The sequence below is a fragment of the Rhodamnia argentea genome, chromosome 10 (assembly GCF_020921035.1).
Source record: "Rhodamnia argentea isolate NSW1041297 chromosome 10, ASM2092103v1, whole genome shotgun sequence".
NCBI lineage: Eukaryota > Viridiplantae > Streptophyta > Magnoliopsida > Myrtales > Myrtaceae > Rhodamnia > Rhodamnia argentea.
In genome coordinates this window covers 14337746-14354458 of record NC_063159.1, presented here as the reverse complement: position 1 = coordinate 14354458, position 16713 = coordinate 14337746, and the positions used below count along the sequence as shown (strand labels likewise).

At 41.3% G+C, this 16713-nt stretch overlaps 3 protein-coding genes across 5 annotated transcripts; 1 reads left to right on the top strand and 2 right to left on the bottom strand.

The window, feature by feature from the left end:
* Positions 1–3034: 3034 nt before the first annotated feature.
* On the bottom strand, positions 3035–5286 carry LOC115733709 (tRNA-uridine aminocarboxypropyltransferase 2). Its single transcript, XM_030664343.2, is given in 2 exon segments — positions 3035–4394; positions 4396–5286. Coding segments are annotated over 2 exon segments (801 nt in total). The 5' UTR covers positions 5134–5286; the 3' UTR covers positions 3035–4331.
* A 1114-nt stretch (positions 5287–6400) lies between these two features.
* Positions 6401–9947, top strand: LOC115731869 (protein N-terminal glutamine amidohydrolase). The gene is made up of 6 exons (XM_030662549.2): positions 6401–6590; positions 7427–7532; positions 8015–8092; positions 8237–8361; positions 8675–8799; positions 9425–9947. Exons 1-6 carry the CDS (start codon positions 6538–6540, stop codon positions 9580–9582), a joined length of 645 nt encoding a protein of 214 aa, XP_030518409.2. The 5' UTR covers positions 6401–6537; the 3' UTR covers positions 9583–9947.
* Positions 9812–14350, bottom strand: LOC115731853 (cytoplasmic tRNA 2-thiolation protein 2). 3 transcript variants are annotated; one of them, XM_048271472.1, is made up of 8 exons: positions 13922–14350; positions 13235–13583; positions 13065–13151; positions 11753–11874; positions 11474–11552; positions 10703–11091; positions 10489–10549; positions 9812–10386 (listed from the first exon to the last, which is right to left on the bottom strand). In XM_048271472.1, exons 1-7 carry the CDS (start codon positions 14224–14226, stop codon positions 10501–10503), a joined length of 1380 nt encoding a protein of 459 aa, XP_048127429.1. In that variant the 5' UTR covers positions 14227–14350; the 3' UTR covers positions 9812–10386; positions 10489–10500. The 3 variants fall into 3 exon arrangements, with proteins under 3 accessions (XP_048127429.1, XP_030518400.2, XP_030518393.2); XM_030662540.2 differs by having other exon boundaries at positions 9812–10549; positions 10703–10863; positions 10964–11091; XM_030662533.2 differs by having other exon boundaries at positions 9812–10549.
* Between the last annotated feature and the right edge of the window lie 2363 nt (positions 14351–16713).

Genomic DNA, 16713 nt, shown 5'->3' with positions numbered 1-16713 from the left:
AATAAAAGTGTGCGTACGGTAATGTTTTTGTTCCCAGAAATAATTTCTGAACAGAAATGATTTTTTTTATTCTGTTTTTCGAAATAATTTCCAATGCAAAAGATCGTGTTTAGTAACTGCACAAATTTTTTATTTTCAAAATAGAAAAAAAACATAAATACATTTAATACGGCCCAAAAAAATTATATGTCCAAATTTTTTTATTTAATTATAAAAATATCACTAAAGACGGTGAGGACCGGCGAGCTGCGGCAATAGGCGATCGGCAACCGGTAGCGGCGACGATTAGTGATGAACCCGTGATTGTAAAGATGAGTATTAAGTTACATTAAAATTATTTTTTAAAATGATATTGTTCCTCTTTTTATTCTTGGGATCAATTAACGTACACAGATGGATTTCGTTCTTTTTTTGTTTTGGGAACAAAAAAATAGAAAAATAGAGAATAAAAAATATTACCTAATAGACCCTAAATGTTCATTTTTTTATATAATTGACATAGATTTTTTAATAAATTGTATCTTGTGATTTCTTCTACCCATGCTAAATGTGTGTTTGTCTTGCCAACAGATGTAGTAATCAAATGGTAAATGTCTCTCGTTATCTTTTACAAGATTATAAGCTCGAGTCACATTGCAAGCAAATGTCTAATCAATTTAGGCTTTGAACGTTCATTACTTTGTTCGAAAAGCCTTCTCGATTCTAGCACGATAATAAGGTTACAATAGGGACAATAGATATCCACGTGGTGAATCGAGTTGTTACGGTTCAACGCAAATATTTATTTGCGGGCTGCAACCAAGTGATGATGGTGACGGTATGTTAGGGGTGGTAGGTGCGATGGCGTACCGGTGGTGATGGCGGTTAGTGGTGGCGACGCCGGTCATCAATGATATTGTTGGTGCTGATGTTGATGGTTGTGACAAATATTATTGGAGTTATGGTGGAGCAGCTGCTGGAGCACCAGTTTTGTGCCGGTGGATAGTGGCGATAAAAGAAAAAAAAAGGGGGGTAAAGTTGATGATTCAAAGTTGCAAATGCTGGTAATTTCTTGGACCAAATATTTTATAAACTAAAAGGACATTGTGTAAGTTATATTACGTGACGATACATCAGTATTTAATAAAAATCATATAAGACGAAGAGAACCCGTATAGCGCATTCACAGATAAAGCTAATATTTTTTTACTGGGCTCGAGTCCTCATTGGCTAGGTCCATCGTAACGATTGATTATGTGTGATTTATAGTCAATATCATATTATCAATCATTGCAATCATTTGGGATTCATGAATTTGAATCCAAACAAGAATTTCTCGCGCAGAATAAGAGTTAATTACACAATACTTTGGTAGGAGGGACTCGAATGGAAAAAAAAAAAAACAAAGACGATTCTAAAAACTCGATTTTGTTTGGATGGATGGAAATAAAATGAGAGAAAAGATTAGAAGTAGTTGACGAATTTTATGCTTTCTCATTTGTAGTCCTTTATAATGCATTTTTGTCATTTCATTTCTCTCCTCCTCGTTCAAAACACGTTATTAACTCAAAATTTTTCAAACCTTTTTGTTTTCTCCAACGATGATTTAAAGTTTTCTTCCGTTGTAATAACTTTTTATATCAAATACGATGTTTGACAAATTAAATGCAAAGAGCACGTTCCCCAAAAAAGGCACTTTGATGTTCGCGCACGCCACGCCTTCCTTTTTCTTTCCATGACGGGGTCGTTGGGGACTTGCCTGTTCCGGGATATTCTATATGATCTTATGTCTATGTACGAGGGTCCACCATCTGCATCAAAATGTTTTGGCCTTGGCCCTATGAATTTTGCACGAATGATGCGCACCGATCATGGTCAAGTATCTGGAAAAAAGTGGTGCATCATGGCGGGGGCAGGGGTTCATCGACAACTATATATTTTTTTTTTGCCTAAAGATTATTTTCAAGGAAATTGTTTTTGCTATATAAAAAAAAACTAGGCGAACTTTCCATTCTTGCAATTTACAAGCGTTTAATCGAGTTTCTTATGTTGGGATTAGATGTCTAGAAATTTATTCCCAGCCGAAAAGAAAAAAAAAAAAGAAAAAAAATATTTACTATCATGTTGTATTGTGCAATTTTCTTCATTTAGGGACTCTTGGGTCATTTTAATCCATACAATCTAGGGTGGCTATGACGAGAAATCCCATCCAATTTATTAACATATAATTCTTCATAGGATTTGGTTAGGATAATAATTTTTTGATGGCTACAAGAATAACAGTAAATTGTGGGTCATAAATTCTTGAAAGAGTGGACTTCGTAATAATTTGTAATTATATATTATTAATTTTTTTGCGGCTTACAACATGCCAAATCTCAGCGTAGATAAAATACCGTCACATAGGGATATTCTTTCTTTTCATATTCAAGCATTATTCTTTTCTTATTTAGGGAACATATTACTCAGATGACATCTGTCATGGAATTCAAAAGCTTTCAGTTTCCACATTGGATTAGAACACCAGGCTAGGACATTGCAGATGCGGGAAGGAAAAGCGCCGAGGTTGGTGCTGGACGGTTTGGTCGGTCGGGGTTTTGTTAAAATGGAGGACCTTGAAAGCCCCTAGAAGTAGCAGGCTGAAAGCGACATGGCAGGAAAACGATCCCTTTTCTTCGTCTGTAGGCACCTCGGCCTCTGGAACAAGAAAGGCTTCGGGAGATTTCTGAGGATGATGGTCAAAGCAAAGATAGCTGAGAAGTGAGAACCATCGAGAAGACCCCCTTGTTATGAACCCACAACAATCATGCCCAGTCTAATGGGTCTTCCTCTGTTTTCCAATACAACTTTACCATCTTGTGACCAACTCCATCTGCACAGTACCAACATCGACGCGCGGCGGTGCAGCAAACATCAGTCACACATATAGAAAAGCAAACCAAGATAGCTTCAGGAAAAACACAGCACACCAGCTTGAAGTTGACAGTTCATGTCACACATATCAAAAGCAAACCGATTCTGCATATAATCAGCAGCGACATGATATTGTAATGTCTGGCAGAAAGGCTCCCTTCATTTTCGCTGCAATTATGAAAACCTCTAAGAAGCTCCTCATTCACAGGATCCTAATTACCTGCAACACTAGTCTGTCTAACAATCGAAGATGCTAATTACACGCTACACTATTTCCTCTAACAATCAAGAAACTGACATCCCACCTGTGCAGTGACCATTTAGGTTCCCTTTCATGGGACACAAGATAGATTCTTGTAAGAAAAGAAAATTGCGTCCTGAGAATATATACTACTGACACCATAAGGAAGCCTTCAGTGATAGTAAATGCCCGAATCAGCGCTCTTTTGCAACCTCATTACTTAGAATCTCAGTATCCACACTCAAAAAAATAAAATTTTCTGTAAAACTTACCTAACAGCTTGTAGCAGTGATATGATTCAATCAGAGAGAAATGAGACCAGTTTAGAACTGAAACTCAGGCACTAATCAATTCTGAGCTAGCAATATCACCAGATATCTCGCGAATAGAGCTCTGTGATTGGTAATCAACATTAAAAAGCCCAGAGATGATATTGTGCATCAATGTAAAAGATTAGAAGATAACAGTCCTTAATGAAAGACGCTGAGCATTAACTTTGTGATAGAGAACTATTAGATTAAACAAGATGCCTGCTCCATGTTAGTTGCTTTTGGAAGCACCAAATTCCTCTGAACAGCCATGAGAATGCCTATACAGAAGAACCTTTATCCACGGCCTGACCCGGCATTGACATGTCCCTCTTCCTTCATCTGGGGGACATGATAAAGAACCTCTCCAACTCTACTGGGGTCTCCAAAATGCCCCAGCAGGATATTAGCTTGACAACAACTCAGTCATGACCTATCCTATACTTCAAATTTATCACTGATAACATCAAATCCGCATCACCAAGCACACCAACGATATCCCTCCAGTCCACACACACATTCTGTCGAGCCGTCTCCATGACATTCCGCCAGACTAACACAGATTCAACGGCTTAACCACACTCATAACGTACCAGGAGGCTGAACTAGCCAAAAGCATGTTGACTGGGGTTCACAATTAGGGTCAACTTAAGTAGGTCCGATGGCAAAAAGGACTTGAGCATCAAACTGAAATCAGTCGCCAACTACACTCAGTCAGACATCATTGCCCGCGAATCCTTTGACTAATCATCATATTCTTCTTCTCCATCCTTCTTCTTCTTCTTCTCATCCCAGGGATAGCAACAAACAAGCATAAGAAACAACCAAAACAAATGAACAAACCAATACACAAAATCCCATCTTCTTCCAACAAGAGTGGATAAGTGAATTTACATTTGGAGCTGTTCACTCTGCTCCTGCTCCATTTTCTTCTGTTGTTGCCCTCTGCTTCCCTTTCTTCAACAGCTTGTTCCTCGGCTTCGCGGGCTTCAAGAAGCTCGCCTGCAACCTCACCATCTCCTTCAAGACCCCAATCAGCCTCCCTTCGACCTCTTCCCCATTCGTCTCCACCACCCTCAAAACCCTAGCCACCGCCTCCATCGTGCTCACGCACCCTCCATATGGCTCCTTCCGGAGTAACAACTCCGAATCGTAGATGCTCCCTCCATCGACGCTCTCGTCGTAATCGAAGTCCAAGCAAACTCTAACCGCGAACCGCGACAGGTACTCCTCGCTTGCGCTCACCATCTCCCGGGCGTGCTTCCACGTGGCGTCAAATGCGATCACCACGAGCCCCTCGTGCTCGGCCCTCCGGAGGAGATCGGAGGCTCGGAGCTGCGACAGGGTGAGGGACGGGGAGGAGGACGAGGAGGACGACGGCGGGAAGAGGTAGATGGAGGGAGGGAACCGGTCGAGGAGAGGGGAGAGCCCCGGGCGGAGCTTGCGGTGGAGGAGGACGGTGGAGTTGAGGAGGCACCGGGAGAGGACGGGGACGGTGGAGAGCTTGTGGCGGGACTCGTGCGGGTGGTGGAGGACCACGACCCTCGTGGCGGTCGGGATAGGCGGGCGGGGGATGACGTGGCAGAGGCATACCCGGGCCGGGCGGTCGCATCCGGGGCACACGCGGCGGGGCTGCGGCGGCGCTGCGTCGGAGGGGAGGCGGATGGCGGCTTCCGCTTCTTGGGGGTCCATGTGCGCGCGCGATCAGATTCAGCAGAGGGCTGTGTGTTGGGCTCGGGCCTTTTACGGATCGTGCTTTAGTTGTTGGACGCTTCATGCGTTTCTCTTGTTGGACCGCGTACGTTCAACGGATAGAAAACCCAAGACACAGGTTTTAGGTTTTAAGGCATGCTTGGTAGGTTTTATGTTCTAAAATTTGAGAAATCGATTTTGATAAGTAGGTTTTATCTAAAATTTGAAATAAGTCTTTGTATTTTTTTTTTTTCTCAATATCTTCTCACAATCTTACGGCATTTCATAACGTTCGATGATGAATGTGTAATTTAGAACTACTAGTTTGAGCTTTTATTTCTAGATATTTATGACTGCAAATTTTACTTTTTTAATGTTTCATATTTTCGTATATAAATATAAGTTGTAGACAGTGAATTGTAATAACAAATGATGATCATTGGATGTGATGATTTACCGAAATCATTCAATCAAAAATACATGTAGAAACTTGATAAATCCCGAAACCTAGATCGACCATGCAAGTCTATAACCATTTATTCCTAGAAAACCATGCAAGGAAAACTTTCTTTCATGTTAACCTAACACTCCGACAACTTTTAGGCTTCGTTCCTTCTCGGAAAACAACCTCCAATAAAATATTTTCTGAATTTTTTAGCCTTTGGTTCATGAAAAATAAATAAGTTATAAAAAATATTTTTCATTAATGAAAAAATTACCTTCAAAATTGAGAAAAATCTGTTTGAAATCATTTTTTGTGGAGACGAATCTCTCTCTTCTCTCTATATCTACACGCTTTGAATTTGTTAGTTTCATTTTCTTTTTTTTCTTTCTCCGGTGGTTGCGGGCCTATGTGACTGCCGATAACCCAGCGATCAACCACGTACGCCGCTCTCTAACCTCAAGCTTGCTTGTCAGATCTCGGCAAGCTCAAGGTTCACTCCTCGAGGCTTGCCCGAGGCCGACGAGCTCACTTGTGGCCATCGCAACAGAAGGAGGAGGAAAAAGAAAAGAACAAAAAAAGAATAAGTATAAAAGTAATAAAAAATTAGATATAAAAAAGGAAAAAGAAAATAAAATAAAGAAAAGAAAAATTAAAAACAAACAATCATTAAAAAGATTGCACGCACAAAATTAATGCCGATTTTTTACATCAAACAGCAAAAAATATTATTATCTTTTTGAAAGACGATGTCTTAGAAAATATTTTTCCCAAACATCACGTTTCCGCACAACCTGCCTTAAATTTGTTGAAACGTGATGGTGTTCGCGTCTCGACGATTGTCGGGCTGGTGGGTCACTCCAGTTTCGCGCTTTGGGATCGTTGGGTGGGCGTCGACTCGACTAAAAGTGATATAAAGGCCGGCGCTTCACCGTTCACTTGGGCGAGGCGAGACCAGCAGAATGGCGAGTTCGGCCGTGGACGTTTCCCAATTCGATCACACTCCTTATTACTGGTAACGATCCAAACCCTTACGGACGATTCCTGTTTCCCCTGCCCCTCCCGTGTCGTATAGTCGGGTCTGTGATTGTTGTTTCGGTCCATTGTACACAGTTTGCCGGTTTTCATTTTTTTTTCTCTTCCACGAGTGGAATTGGGGGAACAGTAGTGACTCCATCCCTTGTTCTTTTGAGCCTTTGATGGTGTTATGGCTGCGTCAGTTGGAATCTTTATCCCAAAGAAAAAGAAAGTGGGATTCTTCTGGAATTCTATGGAAAAGTTGAGTTTTTGGCTTTTGTGAGCTTCGGTTTAATATCTGTAGTAGGAGATTATTCACGGGGGGAAAGAGTGCTGCATCGATTTGATCCGAGATCTTATTGAATTGCTCATACAAGGAGTATTCTCTATATTTTTCCTTGAAGAGAACTCGAACCTCCACGCTCTTTGGCACGAGGGTTTGGGTCCTGCATGTCTACCATTTCACCACCAAGGCGTCTTGAAAGTGAAGCGTATTCAGCGATATGATATCTATCTTGTATGATGTATGGAGTAAATGAAATATACGACAAAGGTGTAAGATGACAATGGTATCTAGTGTGATGTATGGAGTAAATGAGATATATGACAAAGGTGCAAGATGACAATGGTTTCAAGCTCTCAGTTCTTGTTCAATTCAGGATGTTGGATCCACAGAAAAACTTCTTGCTGTTGCTGATCTTCCTTTTTCTCTGGTGTACTCCACTTCTGGAGGATAAACATGAGATTTGTTCTAGTATGCAGAAAATGATAAACTATTGGGTGCCCATATGAGTGATACCCAGTTAATTTAGACTTTGTGTTTCTTTTTGGCAGTGAGGAGAATGTCTACTTTCTTTGTAAGAACTTATGTGCAAATGGAATGGCTCAACCTGATGGATCAGACCTTTATATCATCTTCATTTCTAACGACAAGAAGCAGGCATGTACTTCTTTTTCTTCGAAACTTTCCCACTGTATTGTTTCTTTCTTTCTCTCCTTATATCTTTCTCAGGTGGTTCGTTGCGATTTTATGCATTTTGTTTCTGTCCAAACAAATTATTTTTGGTCTACTAGAGACTTTGAAGGAAGGGAATAATGGTGACACAATAGAAATACTATCCTGAACAATTCAAATGATCTGCATTCACTTTTATTCCTGAGATGGAATAGGGCAATTCTTCTCATAAGCTGATGAGAGCAACCCATGTGCTGGCTTGCTCTTATAAAAGATGCTAGACTTGGAGAATGAATGCTTTGCAAACCTAAAAATTGCAAAGTTTGAATGGCGTAATCTCCCTGTTGGCTTGATATCACTGAGTTTTTTCTCTTTCTTGAAGACAATCTTCACTGAATTTGGGATCTTGAAACATCTTTTTGTGGTGGTGCCTGAGACATGTCATTGTTGCTTGCTGATTTCTGCAGACTGCACTGTGGCATCAGAAGGCCAGCAAATTCACGGATGGACTTGCACTCTGGGATTATCATGTCATCTGTGTTCAGGTGACAGGCTAGATTGGGCATTTATGTGTACTCTGATCAATTTAATATACTCCTCTAGGATCATAAACTGTCTCAATTGTACCTACAAAAAGTACATGTAAAATGCTTTGTTTCTCTGCGTAATCTTGGAATCTTGTGGCGCAGAGAAAAAGTGACTCCTCTATTGTGGTGTGGGATCTGGACTCTGCCCTCCAGTTTCCTTCTCCCTTGGCTTTCTATGTTTCAGAAACTACACGACCCTGGTTTCAGCTGTTCCCTGAGTATCAGAGGCAAGTCCTTTTCCTGCAGCTATCAGACCTCCATAATAACTTAGCATTCTCAATGGTTCCGACATGTCCTTAAAAAATTAAAGTTTGCTATGATGAGTAAAATTTGCTACATTAGGCCTTAGGCGAGCTGAGTGGTGTTGAGCAATGAGTTAGGTCAACAGTGTTCCGACTTTTTTATTCCTCATTTCAGGGCTCTATTGACAGAACTGGAAAACACTAGCATATACCTTTCTGGAGTTAATGAGATAAAACCGAGGTCAAGTTAAGTGCCATGACTTCATCTGACACAGTGTTCTTTTCCTTTCATAGTCAGGTTCTTCCGCATTGTGCATGCTCCAATATTTCTACGTTACTTTGCATCTGATAGGAGACATATGAAAGAACCTGATGGGACCTGGCAAGCTCAACCTCCAGCAAATGATCCAATTGTTGCTGAAGGTAAATGCTAAAATCTGAAAATCAGATTTTCATGCCTGTTAAATGAATATGACGTGATTTCCCTGGTTTAGACAATGCCATGCGAATGGTCATAGCACAAGTATGTTATAGCTACTTGCTTGTCAGTTCCATGATGAATGACTTAAATTTGAAGAGACTACATTTGAAAGATCCAGTGTCTACTTGTATTTTCCTGTCTTGTAAATGCTCCATTATTTACGACGACTTTCATGGTATTTCTTGTATCTCAAACTCAAAAGTCAGAGGTGCTTTTTGGAATTTATCAGAAAGTGAAGTAAAAGTGAGCCAGATATTTAGTTATTTTATGTGATGGGAGCTCAAGAGGATGCTAGGTAGGAGAGAATGGAATTCTATTATATTTCTTTAACATCAAGCTTAGGAGTTCAATAATAAAACAAGCTCAAAATGTAATTAATTGGCATATGCTGAGTTAGTAGGGAATTATTCCTTTGACGACTTTTGGTTTCCTTGATCATCACTCAGAGTCAGAGATGTATATAGGAAGCAGTGTCTCAGTAAGGTCCTATGTAATAGGCTATTTATCTATGAACAATTTGAAAGCCACGGTATAAGGTCGTAGCTTTGTTTGGATCTGTTTGTGCAGATGGGACAGTGCACAATCTGAATGAATACATTGAGATTAGAGCTGCAGATGCTGTTGAAAATGTGGACGGCGAGATGATCGATACAGTTCACTCTGACAAACTTGGCATTGTTGTCAAAGAAACTCAGTTGGAGCAATTCTTTACACATATTACATGATGTATGGCTGAGTTCTTTTGTTCAAGAAGGCTCCTGGTACAGGTTGGACAATTTCACCCTTTTGATGGCATTGCGTGGATTCAGATGCTAGCAGTGCACTTATGAGTGGACTTGCTATTGTTAAGTAGACAGAGTTGGCGAGTTTAATTCTTGGGAGTGTTGCAATGTGGATGAGTGTTGGACTACATACCCCAAACTGGGTTAAATGTAGGCGAAATTGAGTTTCTCCATGAGGTTGGGTTTGGTTTCTTTGTGTTTTTCCTGTCAGGGTTGAAATCCAGTATCCTGGTATACTGAAAATGTATTATCAAACCTCTGCTTGTAGCTTTATCGAATGGATTACACCATGAATACCATTTGCTCGTCGCTCGTCTTCTTGCATTAGTTACAAGTAGAAGGAAAGGATTTTAAGCCTGTAGGCAGCGTGAAAAGAGTTTCTTCTAGCCAATCGCAGATATCCCTTTATGCATCTTTCTCATTGGAAACCATATTATAAGAGTGAGAAACCAAGCTTTCAAATGAGAAATCAATGGATCAGTTATTTAAACGCTCACATGAGTGTGCATTCGATTTTAAATATAATCTTCCTAAACATAATTCAAGAAAAAAACATTTTAGAACAAAAAGAATTCAAGAAAAATGATATATGAATACGAATAAAAAATTCCTCCCATTTTTTTACAGGCAGCCAAAACCCTCTGCAGATGCCGATACTTGGTAATAGATAAATGTCCCAGAGCCGCATAGCAAATGACCGCCTATTTCAGGGTGTCGCCTCTGCACAGTTGCTCGAGCACAGGTCATCTGCTAAAACTGAGCGATGGATTTAAATGCAAGAGCTCCAAGAGCTGCGATGAACTCCTGCTCAAAAGAATGATGCTACTGACGCCATAATAGGGCTATTAACAGTATAAGACGTCAAGGGTCAGTCTCACTGTCTGGAAGCAAGTAATCCTGAATTTGCTCCCTGAAAGCAAAAGTGGTGAAACAATGGTAAGACTACTCACACCAGTGGGAAATAGAAGACTCATAGCCTTCTTAGCTTTTGAGACGTTTGCCAATTGATGTCCATTAGAAAAATCAAAAGATACATCATGTGACAGTAAAAGTAAATCCTCACCTTAGTGAGCCAAAATCATAATAATTGCTTTGCTTCGCTCGGGAAAACAGTGCCTCGGGCAAAAGTGAACAGAACTGCTCCATATCAGAGGAATCCTGAGGAAGTATTTGGAACTGACAACTTGAACAGCAGGCAGCACCAAAAACATCAGAGGCTGATTGTCGAGTCTCGAGACTGCCCAAGTCAGCTTTGTTTAGTGGGCTAAAGCATATGGGACAACAAGATTCCGAGGATATCGATCCATTAAGCTTGAGATTGGACCTCTTCTGGCGTCGTCGGGTTGCCAAAGGAACATTACAATCATTTATCTCCGGAATCCTATTAAAGTGAAATGGGGTGAGCTTTCCAGCAGTTCTCACAATTGTGCACTCACGAGAAGGATTTTCCTCCTGAAACAAATGCTTCCATCAGCAATGTCTTCACTACTTTAGAATGAATATAAAAAATCAGACTACAACAATTGGAAATCTTTCACAAAGGAAATATATTGGTGATCCTCTCTCAAATTGTACTCTTACTCAATGTCACATAACCGAGGCAAATGAGCTTCAATTTCTACAATCAATAGTTCAAGCACTTCCCTTTCTTTTGTACATAGACGAGGCAACAAGGGAACAAAAAGGCCAACTATGGACTAGAGGAACAAAAGAAGAAAGAATCTTTCTCTACTTCATCATTTATCAAGCAGTTTTAGTCACCATATCCAATAGTCACTCCTACCAGAAGCAGTTCTAGTAAACAAGGTGAGGAGGCACGAAGAAGGGCCATTACCTGAAGTAAAGCTACAAATGATGACACCAAGCTGTTGATGCTGGAGCATGGTACATTAGGCAACTCTACAGTCTTAAGGCTGCCCTGCCAAAATGACATAAAGCCCATCATCCACAGTACCAGGGTCTCAGCAATAAATCACAGATTAACTACATAAACAGGAAACTAACTTTAACGTGTTTGTGCAAACTAATGGAAGAACTATGAAATTTGAGAAAACTCCCAAAAATTACAGGTAGGTTGACAAGAAAAAGAGTACTAAAGGAGTTGTTTACGAACCCATCTAGATGGCATAGCATGCTGAGCTCTTGTGCAAGACAATCGCGAAGTGGAAAAACTAAAGGAACACCCCACCTAGCGTCAACGTATTGTATATCTGCAGGTAATGAATAGCCCTGGCCCTGTTAAACACATAGATAGCCCATCGTGAAGATGCCTTTCCTCATTAGTCAGACGGTAATAACTGCTTACCAGAACTCAGTTACTTTTCACATCATGTTAGATTGGGAAATTAAGACAAAAAAAGCTAAAACACTGTAAAATGGACTCCCATGAATAAGTGGGGATGCATCAAATGCAGCTCTATTATCAAAGTCAAGCAAAATGAAGCTATTCAGTGAGATTGAGTATCTCTTTCCATCTAAAGAAGAAATCAGCAAAGTGAAAATAAAAGGCATCAAAAAGCAGTGTGGGCTCACACAGACACATGCGCTCATGGCAACCGGTCACATGCACTGCTTAATGCCAATGACAGGAGATCTAGTCTATTCTCTACTTGGTTGAGGTTCAGTCATCAGCCAGACCCACAACCTCAGCTAAACAAGCATAAACCAGGAGTTCAATTGGGAGAGAGTAACGTGTCAAGAAGAATGCTAGCATATAATTGGTGCCATGGCTTGTCCCAAGCATTAATAGTCTCAGGAAACTAGTTGTGCTTCAAATTATCGCGTTAGTTACTGGTTTTCTGCTGAGTGCAGTTGACTGAAGAGAACATTAGTTCAGACACTACTCCAGGAAACTGATCTTTAGTCATGTGGACATAGGGTAGTTGTAGCAAGAAAACAATCTAGAGACAAAAACTTTTATTGGTGGATATAAGGGCTCTGCACAACAATTGTTTCATTCAGATGCCTGCAAAACACAAGTTGTGGCTTGGCATAGTACTGAGCTAAGGATAAGTGACTTCCAAGTTGAGCAGGAACAAGATACTTTTCTAATCCAGGTGAAAGAAACATTTACAGTTTAAAGCACAGAAACGCGTAAGTTGGGATTAAACCAACCATACTCTATTTTGAGTACGGCAATCAATCCGCGAGTCTTTATAGTCTTAACTGTTAATACGTAAGACTAAGCTGTAATACTTAATACTAAGCTGAATCTGTGGACTGAGTGGCTAACCATTCTAGGAGTAAGGCTATTCTTTTTGCAAAATTCATTATAATTCCACGGTCAGCATGCCCAAGCAAACTCTATCATCTATAACTATCAACAAGTATCGGTTCAATGAGATATTTCCATGGACAGGTCAATAACTTCAAAAGGAAAAGCTATGTTCAATTAAAATAGTTATTTAACAGATGTGGATCTGAACCTTCACGGTGGCAGAGAGAACATGGCTAGCAAACCTTGAAATGCACGATCCCAACACGATTCTATTGTATCCATTATCGGAGGCGATCTACAAGATACGCAAAAATTTGGCATTAATGAGCCTTTTCAATCCTCCTTAAAGTTTGCATTAACTTACAATGTTAGGCTAACCTTTTGCAAGGACAACATTCTCAAGTGCACCAGAAGATCTTCTTTCCCAGTAGCGTCACTAACTCTGTCTAGTAGCTCCTTTAACCGCTCCCTGCTGTCTCTTGACCCTTCAGAATAGACACTGTGTACAGGAAAGATATGCAGCTCTTTGGTGGGTGGGGATAGTTGTGATACCATTAGCTTCATATCCCCAAGGACTCTATCCATTTCACTCGACGTAATCGGATAACCGGTGCTTTCATCAATGAAAGCAACTCCAACACCAAACACCGGCAAAGATCTATCCCTACTCGCATCAAAGTTCTTTTGTGCCTTGTATTGCATATCATGCACAAACTGTAGAGCCACCCTACAAAGCATATCACGAAAAGAAAGACAATCAGACGTCTCATTTGATGATTATACCAAACAAAGTTCAATCGTTGCTAGGTTTCTGCCTCTTTCCTACCTAATTTATGCGAGCAAGAAACAAAATAGCAGTAAAACACACCCTGGAATGAAAAAGAACAGAAGCTTAATCATTCTGTGCAAGCACTGAGAATCGAACATTTCTGCTCCGCCTCAAATAGATACACTAACGGCAACACCACCACTTAACGTCCCCCCTACTAGCACTACATACCCTACTCGACAAAACACGAGCATACGACACGGCGCGTTCTTCTCGGTTCGAAGAAGTGCACGGACCTGGAGGCATGACCACCGGAGAAGGCGACGAGAACGTTGTCCGCGGGAGAGATCATGGCGTTGGAGGTGACGGCGTGCCTGAACTTGGCAAACAGGTTGCTCCGGAAGCAGTCAGCGCAGAACCGGCCGACTTCGCCGCCGCGAGAGATGGCGGCGGTGGGAATTGGCTCGTTGGCCTTGCACTTGACGCAGACTGCTCCGGATCCGTCGACGGCGGCGGTTGAGCTGACATCGTCCGATCTGGCTGCGCGCTCGTCCTCGTCTCTGTGGCAATTGGCTTGGCAGTTGGAGCCATTGCAGGCCATGCTGCTCAGGTTCAAAGACGAGAGCTTTATCTGGGGTTTTTAGGGTTTAAAGCCGAAGCTCGGGTGCTTCAATCAGCTTCTCCATTCAAGGGGAACAAAAACGGAGTCAACTATGATTAACAGGTTGATGACGTCATGCAATTCACTCATCAACACAGCATAATCTTTTAATAATTTTCTGCATTTTTAGCATGGCCATAGTCGCTTTCAAAAAGTATAATAGTCACCTTATTTTTTTTAATCTTTTTATATTTAAAAAATAATTAAAAATATAAAAAAAAAACTAATAAAATTGTAAAATCAAATTTGAAAGGGTTGGCCCACCATTCACAACCAATTTTGAATAAAAAACATTTTTCGTAATAAGTCAGAATTCTTTTTAATATTTTTATTTTAATTCCCTTTTCATTCCTGCAATTTAAAACTTTGAAATTTAATACGGAGTTACACGATCCTTCATAAAACATAACCCCATTTGAGCCAAAAAAATTACATTTTGAATCCTTTTAATTTTTATTTTTACCTTTTTTGAGTCATGACATTTGCCTCTAATAGCTCATATCACATTTTGATCCAATTATTCACGAAATTACTCAATTTTTACATGAATGCACGCTGAGGAGTCCAAATTTTTACATCAATTTCGTGAAAAAGGGTCAATTTGAGGCCCGATTTGACCAAAAAGGATATCCGGGTCGGCCGTGTCGGATGCGACCCGACCCGAACGAACCGGGTCTGCACCCAAAGAGGAGAGACTGCTCTTCCACGCACCAGAACAGGCGGTGCAGCCAAAAAAAAAAAAACAAAAAGAAAAAGGGGGGCTGCCCTCCCTTTCTTTCCCATTTTCCAGCAAGCAGCGACGTCAGTGATTTTCTGTGCAAGAAAAGGAGGAGAAAAGACAATAAAAAAAAAAAAAAAGCACAAACGCAGCAGGTGTTGGAGAGCAAAAGCTAAGGATGGACTGTTTTTCTCAGAGCTTTGAGGATACCAATATCCCCTCTGATCCGAAGAGCCTCGAGGCTACAAAAGGGAAGAGGAAAGAGCTGGTAAAAGGGCGGATTTTTTTTCGGACAAAGACCAGAGAGAGGTGAGACTGAGAGGGAAACAGGGAGAGCTCCAAAAATGGTGAGGAGCTCGCGATTTTTTTTTAACCGAGAGAGCCCGGTGAGGGTGAGTTCTAAAAAGCAAAAAACGAACGAGAATAAAAAGACGAGCAGAAGAAGAAGACAAGAGAGCTTTCGGTTTCGAGAGTTACAGGAGAAAAAAAAAAGCTTGAGGCATTTCTTGAAGAGCGAAAGAGACGGTAAGAAGAACACAGGTCAGGCCCGGAAGAGGTTCCCAGCATTCCCCCTCTGCTCCCGTCGTTGACGAACTCCGGCAACACCCTCCTTACTGCAACCAGGTAAACCTCTTTCCTTGCGAGCTCAGTTTTTCATCAGAGCCCACTTCGGGACAGGGTGAAGCTACGAAGATGACCACATATAAGTCTGGATTCCCCATCTTAATGTGCCATGTATTCATCTGGTTTGGGTAAAGTCTGTGAATCTTGCATATGAACTTGGTAGAATGCCTCAGGGAGTAGAAGTCTGAAGTAGTCCGTAACTTTACTCGGTTCGAAGACACATAGGTAGAAACAAGATGTGATATCATTCTCGTTCTATTTCTGCTTGCTTCTTTCATCGTAAAATCGGGGCTGCTTCCCTTTTTGTGTCCTCGTTCCGCTTGCTGTTTTCGTGCGTTGACGCATCTTTTAATGACCGATCCCGGCGAGGAATGACTGGAGCGCATCGTTCGATCTTTTGAGCGTCTGAGCCAGGTTCATTTCTGTTTGTCGTTGGACTGATGGTCTCCTGTACGGGAGGTGGTGACCATGTTTTTCTGTCCGCGAGGTGATAACGACTCGGGGATGTGAAGCGGCCGTGGTAAGCGACGCCAATGTCTGTGGGAAAGGACGGGAGTTGTAGCCGTCCCGAGGTCGGCGGTGGATGTTGGGAGCGAGTCGGTGATTAGCGGCGTTGTTGAGGGGTTGTAGCAGTAGGTTTCGTGAGAACACCCCTCCAGGGTTGAAGACCACAAAAAAAAAAAGGGGGAAAACAAAAAGAGAGAGAGAGAGAGAGAAAGAAGCAGAAATTATAAAAAAGAGGATAGGATCTGTTGGTTATTTTTCTTAGAATCTCAATCTGACGTGGCTCTGATTTTGTGGGTTTGATTTTCTATAAAAAAAAAAAGGAACTAATAAAAACATAAAATGGTGAGAAGGGTTAGTGTAGACATGGCCAAATGGAACCGGAGGCCCGGAACCAGCCCGTTGACTGGGCCCACGGTTCCAACCCTTTTAAAAAAAAAAAAAAGGCTAGGAGGCCCGGGGAAAAAGAATGGGTATGATGTCGAGAGGGAGAAATGGGTACGGTGAGGACGAACCAAAGGAGAAATGGGTATGGTGAGGACAAACGGAGGGAGAAATGGGTCTGATGTCGAGAGGGAGAA

Excerpts from the sequence above, each read along its gene's own strand:
- LOC115731853 (XM_030662533.2), bottom strand. The coding sequence starts at position 14,226 with ATGGCCTGCAATGGCTCCAACTGCCAAGCCAATTGCCACAGAGACGAG. Across the intron at positions 13,584-13,921 it reads TCCGGTGGTCATGCCTCCAG|GGTGGCTCTACAGTTTGTGC; the intron begins GTCCGTGCACTT and ends TATGCTTTGTAG. Across the intron at positions 13,152-13,234 it reads GAATGTTGTCCTTGCAAAAG|ATCGCCTCCGATAATGGATA; the intron begins GTTAGCCTAACA and ends CGTATCTTGTAG.
- LOC115731869 (XM_030662549.2), top strand. The coding sequence starts at position 6,538 with ATGGCGAGTTCGGCCGTGGACGTTTCCCAATTCGATCACACTCCTTAT. Across the intron at positions 7,533-8,014 it reads TTTCTAACGACAAGAAGCAG|ACTGCACTGTGGCATCAGAA; the intron begins GCATGTACTTCT and ends TGATTTCTGCAG. Across the intron at positions 8,362-8,674 it reads CTGTTCCCTGAGTATCAGAG|GTTCTTCCGCATTGTGCATG; the intron begins GCAAGTCCTTTT and ends TTTCATAGTCAG.